Source organism: Calypte anna, chromosome 14, assembly GCF_003957555.1.
Source record: "Calypte anna isolate BGI_N300 chromosome 14, bCalAnn1_v1.p, whole genome shotgun sequence".
NCBI classification, from domain to species: domain Eukaryota; kingdom Metazoa; phylum Chordata; class Aves; order Apodiformes; family Trochilidae; genus Calypte; species Calypte anna.
The window spans coordinates 1,719,938-1,737,750 of record NC_044260.1 but is presented as its reverse complement, the minus strand read 5'-3'; the positions used below and the strand labels follow the sequence as shown (position 1 = coordinate 1,737,750).

General features: G+C 47.1%; 2 protein-coding genes across 2 annotated transcripts in view; one reads left to right on the top strand and one right to left on the bottom strand.

Annotated features, from left to right (window-relative positions):
* The window catches only part of SSTR5 (somatostatin receptor 5), a 591,623-nt gene that overhangs the window by 359,953 nt on the left and 213,857 nt on the right, over window positions 1-17,813 (top strand). The gene's annotated exons all lie outside the window — the stretch shown is intronic.
* Window positions 1-17,813, bottom strand: part of LMF1 (lipase maturation factor 1) — a 182,692-nt gene that overhangs the window by 103,163 nt on the left and 61,716 nt on the right. Inside the window, exon 5 of the mRNA XM_008490427.2 lies at window positions 8,817-8,882. Coding sequence (XP_008488649.2) covers window positions 8,817-8,882 — 66 coding nt within the window. The remainder of the gene's footprint in view (window positions 1-8,816; window positions 8,883-17,813) is intronic.

Sequence of the window (17,813 nt, the reverse complement as noted above, 5' to 3'; positions counted from 1 at the left end):
TCATCTGTGAATTTGCTGATGATGGACTCAATCCCCTCATCTAAATCATCAATGAAGATATTGAACAGAACTGGGCCCAACACTGATCCCTGGGGGACACCACTAGTGACCGGCTGCCAACTGGATGCAGCCCCGTTCATCCAGTGTTAACCTGAGGAATGGCTCCTCCTGGTTATTCCCATCAGGAAATCCTGGTGAGAGGCCAGAGAAGGAGAGATGCACAAACACATCCACCACTGGGAATGCAGCTTCTGGCATTTTGTAAGCTACAAATTCAATATTCCACTATTCCACTAGGGCAGACTGTTCTCTTATGTGAAAGAAAAGTCATGAAACAATTTAACCCAGTTAACAGCCAAGGAAAGAACTGAAACAGTAGCATGTTTTTGATAATCTGAGGAAAATGTAATCTCATCCCCAAAGAAGAAAGCACCAGCTTGTAAACCAACATCCTATTTGTTTGAACTCTCTCTGCAATTAAAAGCAAGCAGTTCTTTTGCTTTCCCTGGCCAAAGCAGATGGGGAGGCTGTAGGCTGGTTTTAGAGAATTTACTGCACACACCATTTGTAGCCAATCCTACCTGAAATCAATTTTCAGTTTCACTTCTGGACCACTGAGAGCAAACATTAAAAAAAATGAGCTCTAAATTTTGGGCACTTTGTTTCCTCCTAAAGATTCCACCCAAAGAAAAAAAAAAAACTGGAAATGATGGTTAATCCCCAGGAGGAGGTGGGGATGGGACAAGACCGACCCTCCTTAGACTGTAGCTGGCATGTTGCTCATGGAGGAGACCACAAAAAACCTGAACTTATGTCCACATGATAAAAAATATTTAAAAATTGGGATACTTACTGCCATCAAGACTAGTTTGGACCACTAGGTGCAAGAGTAGGAGGGCTCTGGGCAAGGTCCAAGCTGGGTGTTGAGGTTGCCCAACATGGGCAGAAGGTCCCAGGCCAGGCAGCCAGACCTGCTGGAATGGGGTTGGAGGCTTTGGAGGGACCAAGATGTGGTTTGGTGAAAATAAAATAGGATTACTGACACTGTATCAGGCCAACTAGCAATTTTGTCCACCAAAGCAAGAAGAAGACAGCCATGGTCTTGAAAGACTGAAAGCTCTTAAATTTTTCTTCTACCTTCCCCCCCACCTCTTGTTTCTGTCTTCCAGGTGCACTGAAACTTGTCATCTTTCTTCTCTTTGCAAATTTCTTAAAACACACCATTAACTAGCTCATAAGTCCCCAATTTAAATATGATCAGAGCATTGCTTCTGTTATCTTCCAAGCTGACAAACCTCCGGTCCTGAAGGTGTTCAGCGCAGCAGCAGATTATTCCCCACAGCCCCTGGATGCAGAAGGAAGGGATGGTTCCAACTGCTCCTGTCTGCTGGAGAAAACTGCGCAGCCATGGCCAGGGGCAAGAGCATGGAGAGCTGATCAAAGTGGCTGGAAATTGGGTTGGGAGGTTTAATCTGATTAGGATTGAGAAAAAAGACCCAATGGATGGAGGGGGTGGAGGAAGAGCAAAAGAGGAGAATATGAAGATGAGAGATGAGGGGTCCTGGGTGGTCTGTAAACAAGTCTGGAACAGTGGGAGCATGTAAGGAAGAGGTGAAATCCAATAGTTGTACAGGAAGCTTTCACCAGGCTTAAACAAATCCTTAAGAAAAACAGAAAGAATCCAGAGAGGAATGTATTACTGCTGCAAAGGGGTGCTGGCGGATTCCCAATGCATTTCACAGCCCCCTGACTGACAGTTCTGCTCCTGATCCCGGCACTGGGAAAGGGTCATGTCCTCCCACACTGTCAAAAACCTCAAAAGACTCCCAACAGAACGTTCCCTGGGGGGATTTCCACTCAGCTCCTGCTGGTTTATCTCCTGGTTTGTTGGGATATTGCTGGAACTGAGGGGGGAGCTGAGGCAGGCAGTGGGGGACCCTCGTGGCAGGTGTCCCAACCTCCTTGGCTTCCCCCATGTGAGAAGGACAGAAGGTGCCTGGCTTTATTCTGGATTCTTTTAATGCAATGGTGTGTGCTGAAGAAACACAGAGAAAAAAACCCCAAATAATAAATAAATAAATAACAGCAGTTCTTGAACTGCACTGAAATCCCAGCACAAAGTGGGTGCTGTGTCACCCACGGGTGCTGAGCTCAGAAGGGATCAATCCCTGTGCTCAGCCCAGCCTTGCTGTTAGGTTCTTTTTAAAGATGTTTTTAAAATTGCTCTCTCAGCACCTGCTTATGTCCAGTTTCCTTTCCTCATATGCCCTCTCCATCCCCAGGATCCCAACACAGATGGCAGCTGAACCCATGCTGACTTAGAGGTGGTTGGGAATCCACTCCTCAGGGTAACACAAGGTGGAAAGCAGCTTCCCTGCCTGCTCTGCTCAGAATAAAATAGCACCCATCACCTCCCTGCAAGGAGGAGAACTTTTGTCCTGCTTGAAGTCCAACCTTATTAATCACCCAAGTTCTTCTGGAACATCATTTGACTGCAGAAAACCTCTATTCCTTTCTGCTTGTGAAAAACAGCACAACTGGGCAAAAAATGTCAGTATGACCGTTAAGTCTTCTAAAACTGCAACTCCACAACTTCAGAACATCTCCTGCTTTGCAGCTTTCAAGAGCTCAGATCATCTGCAGCAGTGCCCAAACTCTGGAAAACCCAACCTCCTTCCCAGAACTGCTCAGCTGGAAGTTACAGAGTCCCTGAATCTACTTCTGCCAGCAAACCTGACCTGTGCAAACCTAGCAACACTTTTCTCCCGAGATGAGCACGAATTTCACCTTTAAAAGGCATTTTCCCCCAATCTATTTAAGCAACGTGCACATTAAATATTATTGGAACGCCAGAGCCCAGCCCAAAGCTGGGAGTTACAAACCCTTCCAGCAAGTTGCCTCCAACACAGAGCACCTGGGATTCATTCCAAAACCTGTCTCAGATAAAGACCTTCTTGCAGGAGCCTTGATACAAATCCAGATACAGCTTAATAAGCTTCTGAATGTCGTGTTGAACATTTATCTGCCAATATTATTGCTCCGTGCACTTACCATTATGATGGATCCTGTTACCTAATTGATCCCAGGCAAGGGCAGGAATTGGCCCTTCTTCCAGTGCTGGCAGTGACATCATGCAACCACCAGAAACCAGAAGAAAGCACCTAATCCTCAGCCTTCAAATCCACACTAAGCAGCCCTTTCCATCCGTGTGAAGGAGGACAACTGGGTTTTCAATTATGCCTCCAAAAAGGTCATTTTTCAAAACTTAGGAACAAACGGAAAAAAACCAACCAAAAAACCAACCCAAACCCCAAAGCTGAACCCAAATGTGCTCTTCCTTTTGGTATCAGTTGCTTTAACTCAAAGACAGTTTGCTTTACAACAGGAGATGAAACAACCTGCATTTATAATCCACCATGGGCTGTTTTCCTCTGCCTTGCCTCCTTCACAGAGGATCCATCATGAGCAGCTTTGGCATCCATGGGACAAACTGTCCAGGGAGGGCAGAGATGGATCACACCTCACTTCACTCCTATTTTTATAAAAACACAGATTTCAGAGTGCAAACTTTACTGTTTTGTGCAGTGACAGTGGCTGCTGGACAGGACAGATCTGTGGTGTCCCCAGAAGACATCTGCTTTGGAAAACCCACTTCTTGGACATGAATTCCCAATCCAGGGATTTCAAAGTCAAAGCCACAGATTATTTGCCTTAATCAATCATTCTTGTGCCCATCAGTCTTTCCTGGATTCACCTTGACTGCTTTCAGAATGAAGACAATTCTGGAAAGGGCCAATAATTGTCAATTTGGGATGCTTCATAAACACTTGATGATATTTGATTAAAAAACAGATCTCCAAAACACTTTCCCTGGCATCCTAAAACTCCCTACACACTTTCTTGTTTTCTAATCCAGCACTTTCCCCCCTTTACATTAATTTCTAACTGGAAAAAAACCACATTTTGAGTGTGAGGTCTGGTACCTGCTCCCTTGTAAAGGACATTTTTGCTTCCAGCAATACGAATTGCTGGAATAAAGCCCACCCTGAGAGATCAGGGATCACAAAAGCAGATGATTTCCTGATTTATCCAAATGAATTGCTAGAGATTATTTCTTTTCTGCTTCGTGATAGGTTGGAAAAAGGCAGACAAAAAGTCTAACACTGCCTAATCCAGTGAAGAGAAGGGAGAAAAGAAATCAAGAAGCAGTTAAAGAGCAGTTGGAGCTTCTTCTCATCCTTATCAGCACAGCTATCAGTCAGCAAGCCCCTAATTAGGTACAAAAGACATTGTGCTCCCTGGGCTTCTCCAGGAACTTGGAGAGCTCTTGGAGGCCAGAAAGCTGGAGCCCTGAATGGACACCCTCTATTTAAGAAAACCAGATTAATTAGCAAACAATTTGTACAAATCAGAAAGAAGCGACCTTTGTGTCTCACCTAGAGAACAAAGCTTTGCTTCAGCAGCACTGCCAAAGCCCCAGGACTTCAAAATGAGGCTCAGTTATTAAGTATTTGGCTCAGAAAAGTCCTTCAAACTTTCTTGCTTTGGTGGCAAACCAACCCACCCTGGACCCCTGCAGATTAACCCACAGCAAGGGAGGCAAATCTGAGCTCTCACTCCAAGCCCTGACAAAGACTTTGATGCTTTGGGAGTTGAGTTTTTGTTTCCTTTTTCCTTTATCCCTCTGACTCAGTAGAAAGTTTCCCTTCCTAGCCTGGTTTTCTGCAGCAAACGAGTGAATCACTGAGCAAGCTTTGGGTAAAAAGGCATTCCCTTCAAAACATTAATTTTAACAAAAATTACCAGGAAATAAAAAAAATACAAAATCCCAGTTGCTCCAGCTGGGAGAGGAGGGTCAGGGGTTCTCTGCCACCTCTGCTGACCTTCACAAGCACTGGCCTGGCTGAGAGACCCCTGGATGTGTTTAACAGCTCCAACACAATTTCAGTGCAAAGGCAGCAGAGGAGGAGGGTGCTTGGGGGGGGGGGGGGAAATCCCCTCCCCACACTTGTCTGCCCCAGCAGCTGCTTCAGCAGCTGTTCCCACCAGTTGGTGGCTGAATTTTACAAGATATCTGTCTGTAATTTAAAAAGCAACAATCCTTTGGCAGACATTATATATATATATATTAAATAATAAAAAAAAAAAAGCAGCATCACTGGATTGCACCCCCCAGGGAGAACTCGTGCACTGGCAGATGGGGAGACGCAAGAGATGTGGCCAAGGAGGGACTTGCCTGTTTCTAAACCCCTAAGATTATCTGCTTCACTGCTCTGCCAAGAGACCACCACGACCAGCATCCCAAAACACAGGCTTGGTTTGGAGTGGCTGCAGGTCAGAAATGCTCCTCTGCTCCCGTTGTCACCCAAAGCTGCCCCGTGCCAAGACATATGGAGGCAAGGTGCTCGGCAGTGTCAGAGCAAGGGTTGGAGGAGCTGCAGGTTTGCTGGGGAGATTTTGAAACACGGGTCTTACACAAGAGGATTTGCTCCATTTGGAGCATGTTAAGATGTTGTGCTAGTGCCAGCTGAGCAGCACACCCAGAATCAGCAAAGCCTGGGCCAGCTAAAGCTTGGCACGGGAGGGAATGGTAAAGAGGCTCCTGCCAGGGGAGCAGGTTGGTGCCCCCCAAGATCCCATGGGTCTGGAACCTACTAACAGCAGCACAAAGCTGCTCCAGCCCATCCCCCAGAAATGTTCTGCAAGCTCCAGGAATGGCCTCCGAGTGGCACAAAACTTTCCATACCAGTTTTTTTTTCCCCTGGTCCATATGGCAGCCTGGCTCCAGGAGGGAGTTGCTGCAGGCTGCAGAGGGGGGAAAGGATGCCCTCTGGAGAAAGCTGGGGACATTCTTGGCCAAGTCTCCCAGCTCAAGCAGGAACAGAGGTTGCTTCATCTCACCCACTGGGCAGGATGCTGCCAAATGCTGTGGGATCCCTGCCACATGCTCCAGTGGAAGCAGACTGCAGCTCCAGCTGCAAACCCCCCCAGGCATCTTTGTCAACCAACTGTGTATGCAGGATCTGCTTAAATTATCTGCTTAATAACCCTGATGACAAACAGACCCCAAAAACCCAGAAGCAGCTTCCCCCTGCATGAACTGCATCAGGAACAGGTTCCACTCAGCTCAAGCCTCCCTTGGGCTGGGATTTCTTCTAGGGGAAAAAAAGGCACCCTGCACAGAGCCTCTGGCCGTGTTAGCAAAGAAATGCATGGAAAAGGAGGTTCCACTCCCTGTTCATGGGGATTTGCCAAGCTGGGCTTGGAGTTTGGGGCTCCTAGAGCTATAATTAATCCAGAGAATGTTCCTCACCCCCAGCCCAGCCTCCAGGTAGTTCCCATGTGCCTGCTGGTACAGCAATCTTCTCATCTCCATCAGCTTTTGTCTCTTTCCTACTTCCTGGAGCTCACCTACTCCTCAGGGATCAGAGAAGAGTTAGGCTGGGAGGACAAACCCTTTCCTACGTAAACCAGGCCTATTCTGCCATTTCCCCTCTCCAAATCACCCATAAAGCCTCTAAAACAGAGGATCTTCAGTTGATGAACACCCCTCCATACAGGCTAGGATTAAGGCACTGCACGTTAGAAAGGAAAGAGGGAGGGAAGATGTGCTCCATTTAATTACCCAAGCCCTAACAACATTTTGCTGTTTTACACACGATTCCTGACCAAAGTGGAAATGTTATTTTCCACCAGCAGAGCTGCTGGTTCTACTGCAAGGAAATAGTCCAGGGTGCAGTCCCCAGGCAGAGCTGGAGACCATGTGTTTTCATTAATTCTCTTGGCAGGGAAGCCCATGTGGATTTTGGACTGGAGCTCAGGACTGGAACAGGAGAGCTGGGGTGGCCAGCATACATCACAGCAGACTACACTTGGCCCAGCTCCACTCACGAGTGGGCCCAATACCCAGTTTGATCATCCTAATTATGAACAGATTCCCAGCTCCATCCCTCCCTCCCAGAGGTATCTTCAGCTTCACCCTTCTCTCCCTCCCTCCAGGCTGGTTGAAATCAGCAGGTGAATCCCAGCCCTTTGGCTGTCATTGCTGGGAGACAAAGTTTTAGCCTCTTTCACTTGCCTTTTACTGCAGCTTCTTTGGTGTGGATTAAAATAATTGATATTGATAACGTGATCTGCTCCCTGCCCCTGTTCCCAATTACTTGCACAGCCTGGGGATCCTGCCTTATGGATATGACAGGAATGGTCTTAATTAGCCTTCCAGAACTCGTTCTGCTTTTGATTTGAAATCTTTGGGATGATGCAGGAGGGGTGTTGTGGCTTGGGGTCACAGGAGGGAGGATCCTGGGGGGTTCGCTTTGCTCCGACTGCTGCAGAGCCCTGGAGCTGCCAGGCAAAAAGGAAGAACAATTTATCCCAGCTGCCTTGGGGATCAATCCATTTGGGATGAAGAATGACAGCACTGAAGGGTCTTAGGGTCCGAGGCTGAAACAGGAGACTGATGGATCAAGGGATCCAATGGATCCAAGGGATGGATCTTGTTAGCTCAATGAACGAGCAGCAGCCTTCCTGAAAGGTCACCCTTGCATTTCAAACCTCATTAAAGGAAATGATAACAACAACAACAACAAAAAGAACCTGCAAGCTGAAAAGGCAGATCTTTCCAGACCTGCCCAATTCCACTTCAAAACATGCAACCAGGTAACTCAGTCACAGGAGGGAAAAAATCAAGGTGTCAGCACTTAGGGACCTGATAGAATTTTTTCCTGGTTTGGGGAGAGGAATCCAACCCTGAAACCAGGACCGGTGCTGCAGTCCCTGCCACTCACATGCAATCCTCTTCACACACCAGGAGAAAGCCAGAGGTCCTGTACAAGCATCCCCATTTCCACTGCTCAGAGAGCTGACCCCAAAAAGAGTCATTCCCAGGCAACACCTTGGAACAGGTTCTCCAGCTTAGGGAAGCCAAGCTCTGCCAGCCTTAAAGGGAAAGGGGGAATGGCTTCCAGACATGAGGAAGGTGTGCTGGGAATGCTACCCCAAAGGTTCATCTCCAGGGGCTGAGAGCTCAGGCTGGCTGAAAATAATGGGGTGGTTGAACATGAAGAGGTGCCAAGGTCCTACCAGGATGTGAGGAGCACAACACCAGGCTGAGAGATGCTGTTGCTAGGTGGATGTGAATGATACATCAGAAGGGTTAGAACCCACCATGCCATTTGCAAATTTGCCCAGGGATTTCTTTCTTTTTTAACAGGATTCCCAAAAAAGGCAAATGCAAAAGGTTAAAAAACAAAAGAGAGAGAAGAAACCGAGCTCCCTCTCTCTGTAATCAGAAGGGGAGACAAGACTCAGAGCCAGAATACAAACCACACTTTCTAATCAGAATGCAACACAATGCTGAAACAGATGTCAAAAAGATAAACCCATGTAATTCTGAACTGCCAAGGATCTTGGAGAGCACCAGGATGCTCGAGTCCTGCCCACCAGGACCGATGTTCTGGAGGCAGACACAGAAAACATTCAACCCAGTGCTGGGCAAAACCCTTTCTGCTCCTGCCCCCCAGCATTTTTTTACAGAGGGGATGCTCACCAGGGCTTAGGTTTGCTCCTGAATCAGTCTGTGATGGGGAGGGGAGGGAAGGAAGGAGAGAAAATGGTCTTTTAGGGCTGTGGTTGGGAAAAACAGCCTCAGTGAGATGGTGAAGGGACACCGAGTGCTGCCAGAGGCAGAGGGTTAGGATGGAGAAAGAAAACGTGGAGAGATGCCTGGCAGAAGTTAGAGGCCATTATATAAAAGTCAAGTTTCTATAAAAGTCAAGCAGGAATAAGAAATCAGTCTGAAGGTGCAGATCCCTCACCTCGTAGTGATAATCCATGCACGTTAACTCCCTCCAGCACCGATCCCCTCGAACTTTAATCAGCCCCTGAGAAAAAAAACAAAAAAAGACAGAAAAACATTGTCACAAATAGTTTACTTCATCTTACACATCATAATACTATTCCAACAGGCCAAATATTCTGGATAAACTGCATGGTGAGCCTGTAAAGAGGCTGGAATGACCTCCTGGACACCCCCCACATCTGCACCCTGGGTGCAGTTGTTGTCCTCAAGGGAACATAACCCAAGGGGAGCTCCAACATGGAGCTCTTTCCACTGCCTGTTTACTGAAAATTTAACCCCAAATCTTTGTGGAATACGCTGGAAGACAGGTCTCTGCAGACTACCTATGAGAAACCCAGTGCTCCCAGTACCAGCTTTCAGCATTGCTGGGTACAAGCCAGGAAAGCATGGAGCAGGAAAAGCCTGAAAAGCAGGCTCTGCAGCTGGGCCATTTCTGTGTAAGAGGCTGAAAAGTTCCTTGCAGACCTAACCACGGCTGTGTTCACAGTTTTAAACTCCAGACCCAATCCTCTCCCTCTTGCAAAACCAACTCTGGTGCCTATGGAAAAGGAAACAGAGATGCTGAGCAGGATGGGACCCCTGCCCTGAGAGGGATCCAGAGATGCAATCAAAGTAATTAGAGAAACAAAAGAGGAGAAGGGGAAGGAAGCTGACAGATCTAAACACAGATGAATGCCCTAATGACAGGTCTGCTCCACCTCAGGTTAGAGGTTGGCAATGAAATGAGCAGGTATCAGAGCTTGCTGTGCATTGATATTGCAGGGCAACAAGAGGGTGAAATTTCCAAATCAGTGAGTCCATTCCAGGGCTGGCAGTAATATTGGGATTAAATTTCTCTGCCTCAGTGATGAAGAGTAAAAAAGAATCAGTCGTCCACAGCAGGAAAGACACCTGGGCAGGGATGAGCCTGCTCCAGGAAGCCTTGCAATCAAGCCATGCCAGCCTGAAGGTATGCAGGTTCAGCCTGATGGCTTTGATGTATGGAGAAAGGTCCCTGATTAGGATCACAATATCCCAAATTGAGGAAAGCTTCACTAGTCAAAAGGTTGAACCAGCTCTATCATCTGCATACAATTAGGGGTTAGTTGCCTACCTCTGCCATTGCCCCTAATTATAATGTTCCTGGAGGGAGTTTCTGGAAAGCCCCATTCCTGGCTTCACCAGCAGCATCCTGAAGCTTCTCTGAGTTTGCAGTAGGGGGGATTCAAGAAGAAAGATCAGAGGAGGAGATCCCAGCACATCCTGGCCTATTATTGGCATCCAAATTGCTTAAAACTCTTCCCTCACAGGATTAACCTAAATTTAGCAGGTTTGGGGCTCAAGAAATATCCCACATTCCAGTGATATAAACACCTCCCAAAAAGCTGTCCAGACCTCAGAAGTAAATATGCCAGAAATATCCAGTTCCCAAGGTTGTGTAAGGGCTGGATGAGGTCTGGGAGCTCAGGGATGTCAAAGCTGGAGAAGAGGACAGTCTAGGAAACTCCTGACTGACACAGAAGGGATCAACTGGGAATGATTATTGACCCTTTCTCCTGACACAAGATGTAAAGGCAATTTGATGGAAGGATGGAGTAGCTGGGTTAGAAATGAACAAAGATCCCCTTTCCCCCACGGCAAATAATTTACTTTATGGGACCCAAAAGTACAAATGTGTTCAAAAGAAATCAGAGACATTCCCAGAGGACAGGCTTAGGTTGACTTCAGAAAACATCCTCTTCCTCCCTGGAAAGTCCCTGAACTACTTGACTACCAGAAGCTGCCACCAGAAAATCACTTTATTTTTCCTATTCCTCCCCAAGCATCTGTTAAGCAGTTGGACCTTAGGCTTAACCAAGCAGAGCCTTTTTAAAGCAAAGCTCCACAAAAGCAGCTACAGGCTTACTGGGCAGAGAAATGAATAGGAAATCAGCTTCTTGCATGGTCTGAGCCTTAAAGATACCAAATCTTGTTCAGACTTTGGGACCCCAGCAGTCTGCAGTAGGGCTATTTCCAGCTCTTTACCTGTTGGCAGGCACCTTGCTGAGCTCAAGCAGATTTCACCCATCTGCTGTTCCAAATCATTTTCCCTTTTTGCCTCTAGTTCTAAGAAAAACCAAACCAAACTCAAGCTCATGTGCTGCAGGAAAAGCATCACCTCAGGGAGGCAACAGAGCAAATCAAAAGCATCAGAGCCAGTGGGGATGGACAAGGAGATGTAGTAAAGGGTAATCCCTGATTTACAGAAGGGATGGATAAGGAAGAGAGCAACAAGGCAAAGGTTTCTGTGGTGTCTGACGTGACTCTGCCCACCCATGGAGTGAGGAAAGGGACCAAAGGCACCTGGAGGGGGGCAGCCTGCAGGATGCTGGTGCCCAACACATCCCTGGCAGGCTTCAGACCCAGAAAATTCCCTGAGAACTACAGAGAAGCCTGAGCACTGGCTCTACCAGCAGCTTCCAGAGGGAAGGGGCAACTCCAGCCCTCACACACCTTGATGTCTCCTACAAGTTCCAAGGGGAGCACCTGGGTGGGCTTCGGGGTTGAGTTGGTTCCATACTGAGAGCTCAGACCTAGAAATACTCTGGTCCAGGAGGTCCCCACCTCAGCATCACCATGAAGGGGACACCCCCCACCAGCACCAAAAAAACCCCAGCAGAGCCAGTCCATAAAGGCAGAAATCAAACCCCAAGGGATGGAGGAATGGGAGAGCAGGGTGGAGGGTGCTTCGCTCCCATCTCTCTCTTCTCCATCACTCCACGAGGGCTGGAGAATCAGAGGCAGGGACAAGACAGACTTGCTGTCAACAGTCAGGGCTTCATCTCCTCCCCCCTGGATCATCCACAGCCTGCTCTGCCCCTCAAACCTTTTCTAAAATTACAGGATGCATTGATAGCATCTCACAGGATGTGCTGCAGCCAGCAGCCCTGTCAGGACACTCAGCAAGGCTCTGTGCAAGAATGTTGGGATATTAAAAAAGGACAGCTATCTTGATGACCTTCCCTCCTACCTTGACCAAGCTGTTATCAAGCTCTGCTGTACAGCAGAGATAATTAAAACAAGTCTATGATAGAAAAGCCCCAAAGTGAAAAAATCCAAATCTTCCCTGCACTGAGTCACTAAGTGAGTTAATCATATTTTGTTTACTATAAAGCTTTCAAACAGGAAAATCACTTCAAGCTCTTAATAACAAATGTGTTTTGCAGCAGAGAAAACTCCCACTCTCATCATCAGGGGGTGTATGTATAAAAAAAAACCCCTTTACCCTATTGCTGTCTTCACATCCACTTCCACTCCCACACTGGCACGTGAGTTTTCCACTTTGCAAATGAAGTTGGACCTAAAAACAAGAACCTGCAGTGCACAAAACCCTCCCTGCTCTGCAGCTTCATCTCCTGAGGACCAGGGAAGGAGAACAAGTGGTGGGTTTGCTAAATATTCCTGCTGGGAGGAATTGTGGCTCCCTGGGTATGGGCCAGGGCAAGCAGGGCCAGCAGCCAGGGCAAGCTCTGACACCTTCCTGCTCCCTGTTTGGGTTTTCTGCACTCTCTCCTCTAATTCTTTGGCTTCTACATTTTTGGAAGTCAGCTCCTGTTCTCTGGAAGGTGCAAGCTTCATTTGAGAAACAGTATCTGGGTCCCAGGGAGCACGGAAGGAGGGAGGGAGGAAATGGAGAGCCCCTCATCTGCTGGAGTTAAAGACATCCACGGGATTTCTCTCAGCCTGCTAACAATTCCCAATCCATTTTCTGAGATTTCCCTGGGTGTGGGGAACTGGCGTGGCCTCCACATCTGCAGCAGATTATGCTGCTGTACCACAGATCAAAGCCTGGGGAAAAATCCCCATCCCCTGCTTGCAGAGGAGCAGAGGCCACAGCATCTCTGATGTGCCCAAATGCCCTCTCTTTGGATGAGGAGAGGACCCACCAGGGACCAGAAGGAAAAGGAGCCAGAGGACATGTGCATGGGAAAACCCCAGGAGACTCCAGCAGACCTGGAAGACCCTCCACTCACTTGGACATAAGCTACAAACACCTTGCAAGGAGTATTTACACAGAGTTTAGGAGATGAATGCTATGGAAGAATCAAAGGGAAAACAAGAACAGAAATCATTTAGCAGCACTTTGGAGAGCAAGGCTCTCAACCCCAAAATCCCATCTGTAACTGTTCCCAACCTGGTTTTTGCTTTCTGAAGTCCAAAATTAGTTGAAAAGTTTCCCACCCACCCCCCCTTTTTTTTTTGAAGTTGACAAATTTAGGAAGTTTCTTCCGAGTTCCCATATTGCAAAGCATTAGTGAAAAGCTTGAATTCTGCACTGATTTGGAGATTGGAGACAGACAGACAGGAGTTTTGAAAATATTTCTGTTTTTTTCCCTTTTCCTGATCCACTCTCATCGTGAGATAAACCTGCCAATGGTGTGGATGTTTTGGGGAGGGCCAGGGAAATGGCTTTTTGAAGTCATTTTCTTTTCCCAACTGTTCAGGCAAACGCGTGCTCACATCTCTGCAACCCTGGGGTAAAAATAAAATAAAATAAATAAATAAAAAATGAGCATGGGTGAAGGGCCTTTCAAAGTCTGGCATATCAGAAGGGAAAGGTATTCAGTGATACAAATTAAATATAAGCTAAAGGGAAGGAAACAGGTGGCCGAATGAACCAGCAATTGCCCTTTCACCTCCGTGGCCTTGCTTTGAATCCAGCTCTAACCCAGGTTATTAAATTCATACTGATGGGATGGTGGCTACAAAGACACCGTGGGGGGGTTTGATCATTCTGGTTGAGCTCGTGGCAGCCAGACTGTGCCAGTAATAAGGAAGCCTGGCCTGGGGAAGGGGAAAGTTGAGATCTCTGTCATATTAATTTACAGCTGACTGGGGCTCCGGGCCATTCCGTGCACTCAGAAATCTCCTCGTGCTGCTCTCTGTATGAGAACTCTAAAAATGTTCACCCTGGATTGAATTAGCATCCCAGAATGAAATATGGGCTCAATACCTCCCTCCCCTACTAAGTTTGCTCCCTTTAGGGCACGTTGAGGAGCAGAGGGGAGGATGGGGATGCAGCACCTGCTCGTGACTTCGGAAGGGGCTCCCAGGCTCTCACAATTAAGGTGCTCTGAACCCCTCAGCATTTTTCACATGGAAGGAAAAAAAAAAATCACATTGATTTGATTTTATTAGACTTTAATGGCATTCAGTAAAATGCCTGGTTTGAATCACTGCAGCCACTCTGCATCCTCACTCAGCTTCCCATCCACCAGCCCTGCTCTGTGTCCCTGCATAAAATGGCATCTCCCAACCTCAGCCCTGGATGCACTGCAGGGCTTGTGGATGACTCTGATCACTATACTTTTATATACTTTTATTTTATATACTTTTAGTGATTTTATTTATTCATACTTGTATTTATTTTATTTGTCAGCTACAGATAAGATATTGGCCATGTGGAACAATACCCTATCTTACCTCTAGCATCATCACTAGCCCTTTTTTTTTTTCAGTTTTAAAGGAAAAATACCCACACAGCTACTTGAGCAGATCCACAAGCAAACCAATGGGAAAAAAATAAAAATAATTTTTTTTTTTCAGCCAATTCTTAGCAAAACTCACAATGCAAAAATTGATCCTCCTGCCTGCCGGCTGCAAGACTTGACCCAGCCAGCCAGGGACCCAAGTGGTCCCATTGATAACTCAGTTACACTGCTGAAAACTAGCTATTTGTGACTGATAAATTCTCTTTTAAATGCAGTAGGTTGTTGAGTACATTTGCAAGGTTTGCCAACTGGCAGCCAAAGGACTTTTGGGGGTGGAAATCAAAATCACCCCCTGGGTCCCACTGAATCAATTCCAGACTTGACTGATTGAGCAACCTCATCTGCTCCCTTCTCTGTCTCCATCCCTGGAGGAGTAGCCAACAAAAAGGATTGCAGGGGAAATGAAACCATGGAGAGGAAGTTTACCAACTTGCATTTTGGGAGTTTTATTAAATGGTGGCAGGGATCCCAAACCAAAGGCCATGGCACACAAGGAAAGTACCAGGAGTGGAAAGCAGAACCCAAGAGGGATAAGAGTGGTGCAGCCTCCAGCTGTGTCCTGAGACACCTCCCTCTTCAGGTTTAGGGTCCTAAAATCTGAATTTACACCGTGGCACCCTCTCAAAACACAGAGAGGATGAATGTGTGCAGAGAACAGGTCCTTACTTTTCTACTGTGGTTTTTTTTGTTTGGTGAGAAGAGAACATCTGGGCACTGTTCCTTGGAGTTGTCTCATCCCTAGCTCCTGCCATCAAGATTAAGCAGAAAACTGAGCTCTTGATCTCTCTTACCACTGGGAGAGGCTCTGTAAGCCAACCCCTCCCTGGATGCCCAGGACCTGCCCCAAACCTTCTGGGTGTGCAGAAGGCTCAGAGCCTGGGACTCACTTGCATCCATCCCAGGAGAGGTGGAGAGAAGCCCTTCCACCATGTCTGTGTCAGAGCCATCACGGACAGTGAGAACCACAGAAATCCATCTCCAATCTCCTCCCTAAAAGGTCCTGCATAATCCCAGGCCACCATCCCAGCTGGGTACAGCTCAGCCACCCCAATGGAGATGAGGTGGAGCATCCCCATAGGAAGGTCCCTGAGGTTCCCAGTGGCACCTCCAGCTCCATCAGATCTCCTAAAACCATCTCTCATTCCACCTCTGCCTTACACAGATGAGCCCTAGCAACATCTTTGCCCTCCAGCTTTACTTCAGACCTCTTTTTCTCTTGCATTCTCCTTTTAATTGCCTAATTACCTGATCCCATCCTAATTAAACCTGCTTATGGCCAAAAAAATGCACGAAGCTTCCTTTGCTCCCTCTCCCCCATCATCACCTCCCCTAGCCCCACATTTACCCCTCACCCTCCCCAAAAATACAAGCCCAGGCACAAGCATCCCTTCAAGAGCCACCAGGGATGCACCCTCACAGATAACTCCATTTTTCCATAAGGAGCAAAACACCTCCAAAGAAAAGAAAACTCTTCCCTTATTTCCTTGATGCCAACAAACAGGATTGCTGGAGCCAGGGGTACCCCAGCACCCTGAGCAACCCTGAGCCATCAGCTCCAAGACACCAGATCCTTCCTCTTCACCCAGCACAGGTTGCTCTGCCCAACTGTACCCCTCTTGGGTTGCTGTAACTTTGGTGATCCAAATTAAAAAAAAAAAAAAAAAAAAAAAAGGCAAGGCAACCCCCCCCTAAATAATTAAAATGTCATTCAAACTCTAAGCTGATATGAGTCACTGTTACAAAAAATATCTTTAAAATTCTTTCAGGAGTGGGGGATAATTATATTCCTCCCTATCTATTGATTTTTCTCTACAATGCAGATGTCAGATTTTCCACGGGTTTTTTTTTTTTTTTTTTTTTCCCTGGAGTGAGTGTCAAGGAGGAACAAAGCACTCTTTGAGACTTTTTCAGCCCAAAATTAATTCTGAAAAAAAAAATAAAAATGGTACAGACAGGCCAATAGCACGGGAAGCTGAGAAAAAGGCTGGTGACTCAAGCTATGTCTGCAAAACCCCCATTGATACCAGTGCTGGAGAGAAGGGTGGGGTATGGGGCACCAGCCTTACACATGTAGTCAGTGTAAAGACCTTCTTTCTGTGACCCCACAAGACAAGAGATGTGTGAGAAATTAAAAAAATAATAATAAAAAAAATCCAACCAACAGAAAGACCAACCAACCAAAAAAAAAACCCCAAACAACCAACCTCAATGACAGGCCATCCTAAACTGTTCCTTTTTCCCATAATATGGATGTGAAACACTCCCAGAGAAAAACCCAACTGGGGCCTTCACTTCAGGCACTCAGCTGCCCAAGTACTAAGGTACTAAAGCTCTTTCAGTTTTCCTGCTTTCCTGTACCAGGTCCCCCAGCCTGCTCCAGCTTTTGCCTGCATTGCCAAGGACACAGCTGGAAAAAACCTCTGGATTTTATTCCAGGCTCAGTGATGAGCATCGTGCTCAAATGCTGAGTTCACCAGGGGAAGGTGCACGATGGGTGCCACCCTGCAGTGCTTCTGCTGGACCTTCAGAGCTGCCTCTGAACCCCACAACATTCTTTTTTTTGCCATTTTTTCCCCCAAGGCACCTCAAGCACCCAATACATTTCCTCTGGTCCTCCTCTGCCTCAAGGCTCACGTCATGGCTATGGAAACCATTTAAATATCCGCATCATTTCTGAGCCCAAATCCACAGAATGTGCTGGCATAGGGCTTGCCATGAGCCACGCTGGTGGCACAGGCTGGATTTGGGCCAGATCTCCCCAAACCAGATAAAACCCCATCTCCAGGACCTGCTGGAGGCTTGAAGCTATGTAGTGCAGGAGGGGGATCTGCATCACCTGCACCACACAGGGATCCCTTAATCCTTTCTCTTTGAAATGTCACCCAGGGAAGATGTGACACAGGGATTAGGGTTTTTGGGAACCTTCTTCCTACAGCTCTGACAGGAGCAAAGTAAAGGCTTTAAGAAGAGCTGTACCTGATGTTCATATAAACCTCTCATTAAACGAGCAGCTGGTAATTCACATCTCTTCTGCTTCTTCCATGCAAGGAGAGGAAATAACGAGCAGGAACACCTCTGCCTTAGCCAAAGAATGACAGTCTGATGTTCAGCGGGTGACACTGATGGTTAAACAGCTTTCTTCTCTACCTTGCACATCATTTCAGAGCCCTCAGTCAGCTCTGTTCAGATTCAAGCCAAGAGGATGAGACTTCCCCACCATCGGGAGAACTTGAGTTCTTGTCCAACATCAGTTACCAGAGAAGGCTCCAGATTCTCTCCAAATCCAACTTCAGGTGAACAAACCCAACCTGCCCGGCACCCTGCAGGACACGGCCCACCTGCAGAAGCAGCAGCAGAATGGAGATGTTCACAAGGGCACCAAACCTAAACCGGAGTCACCCCAAAACACAACCGCAACACCAAGGGCTGGAAACCACTTTGCC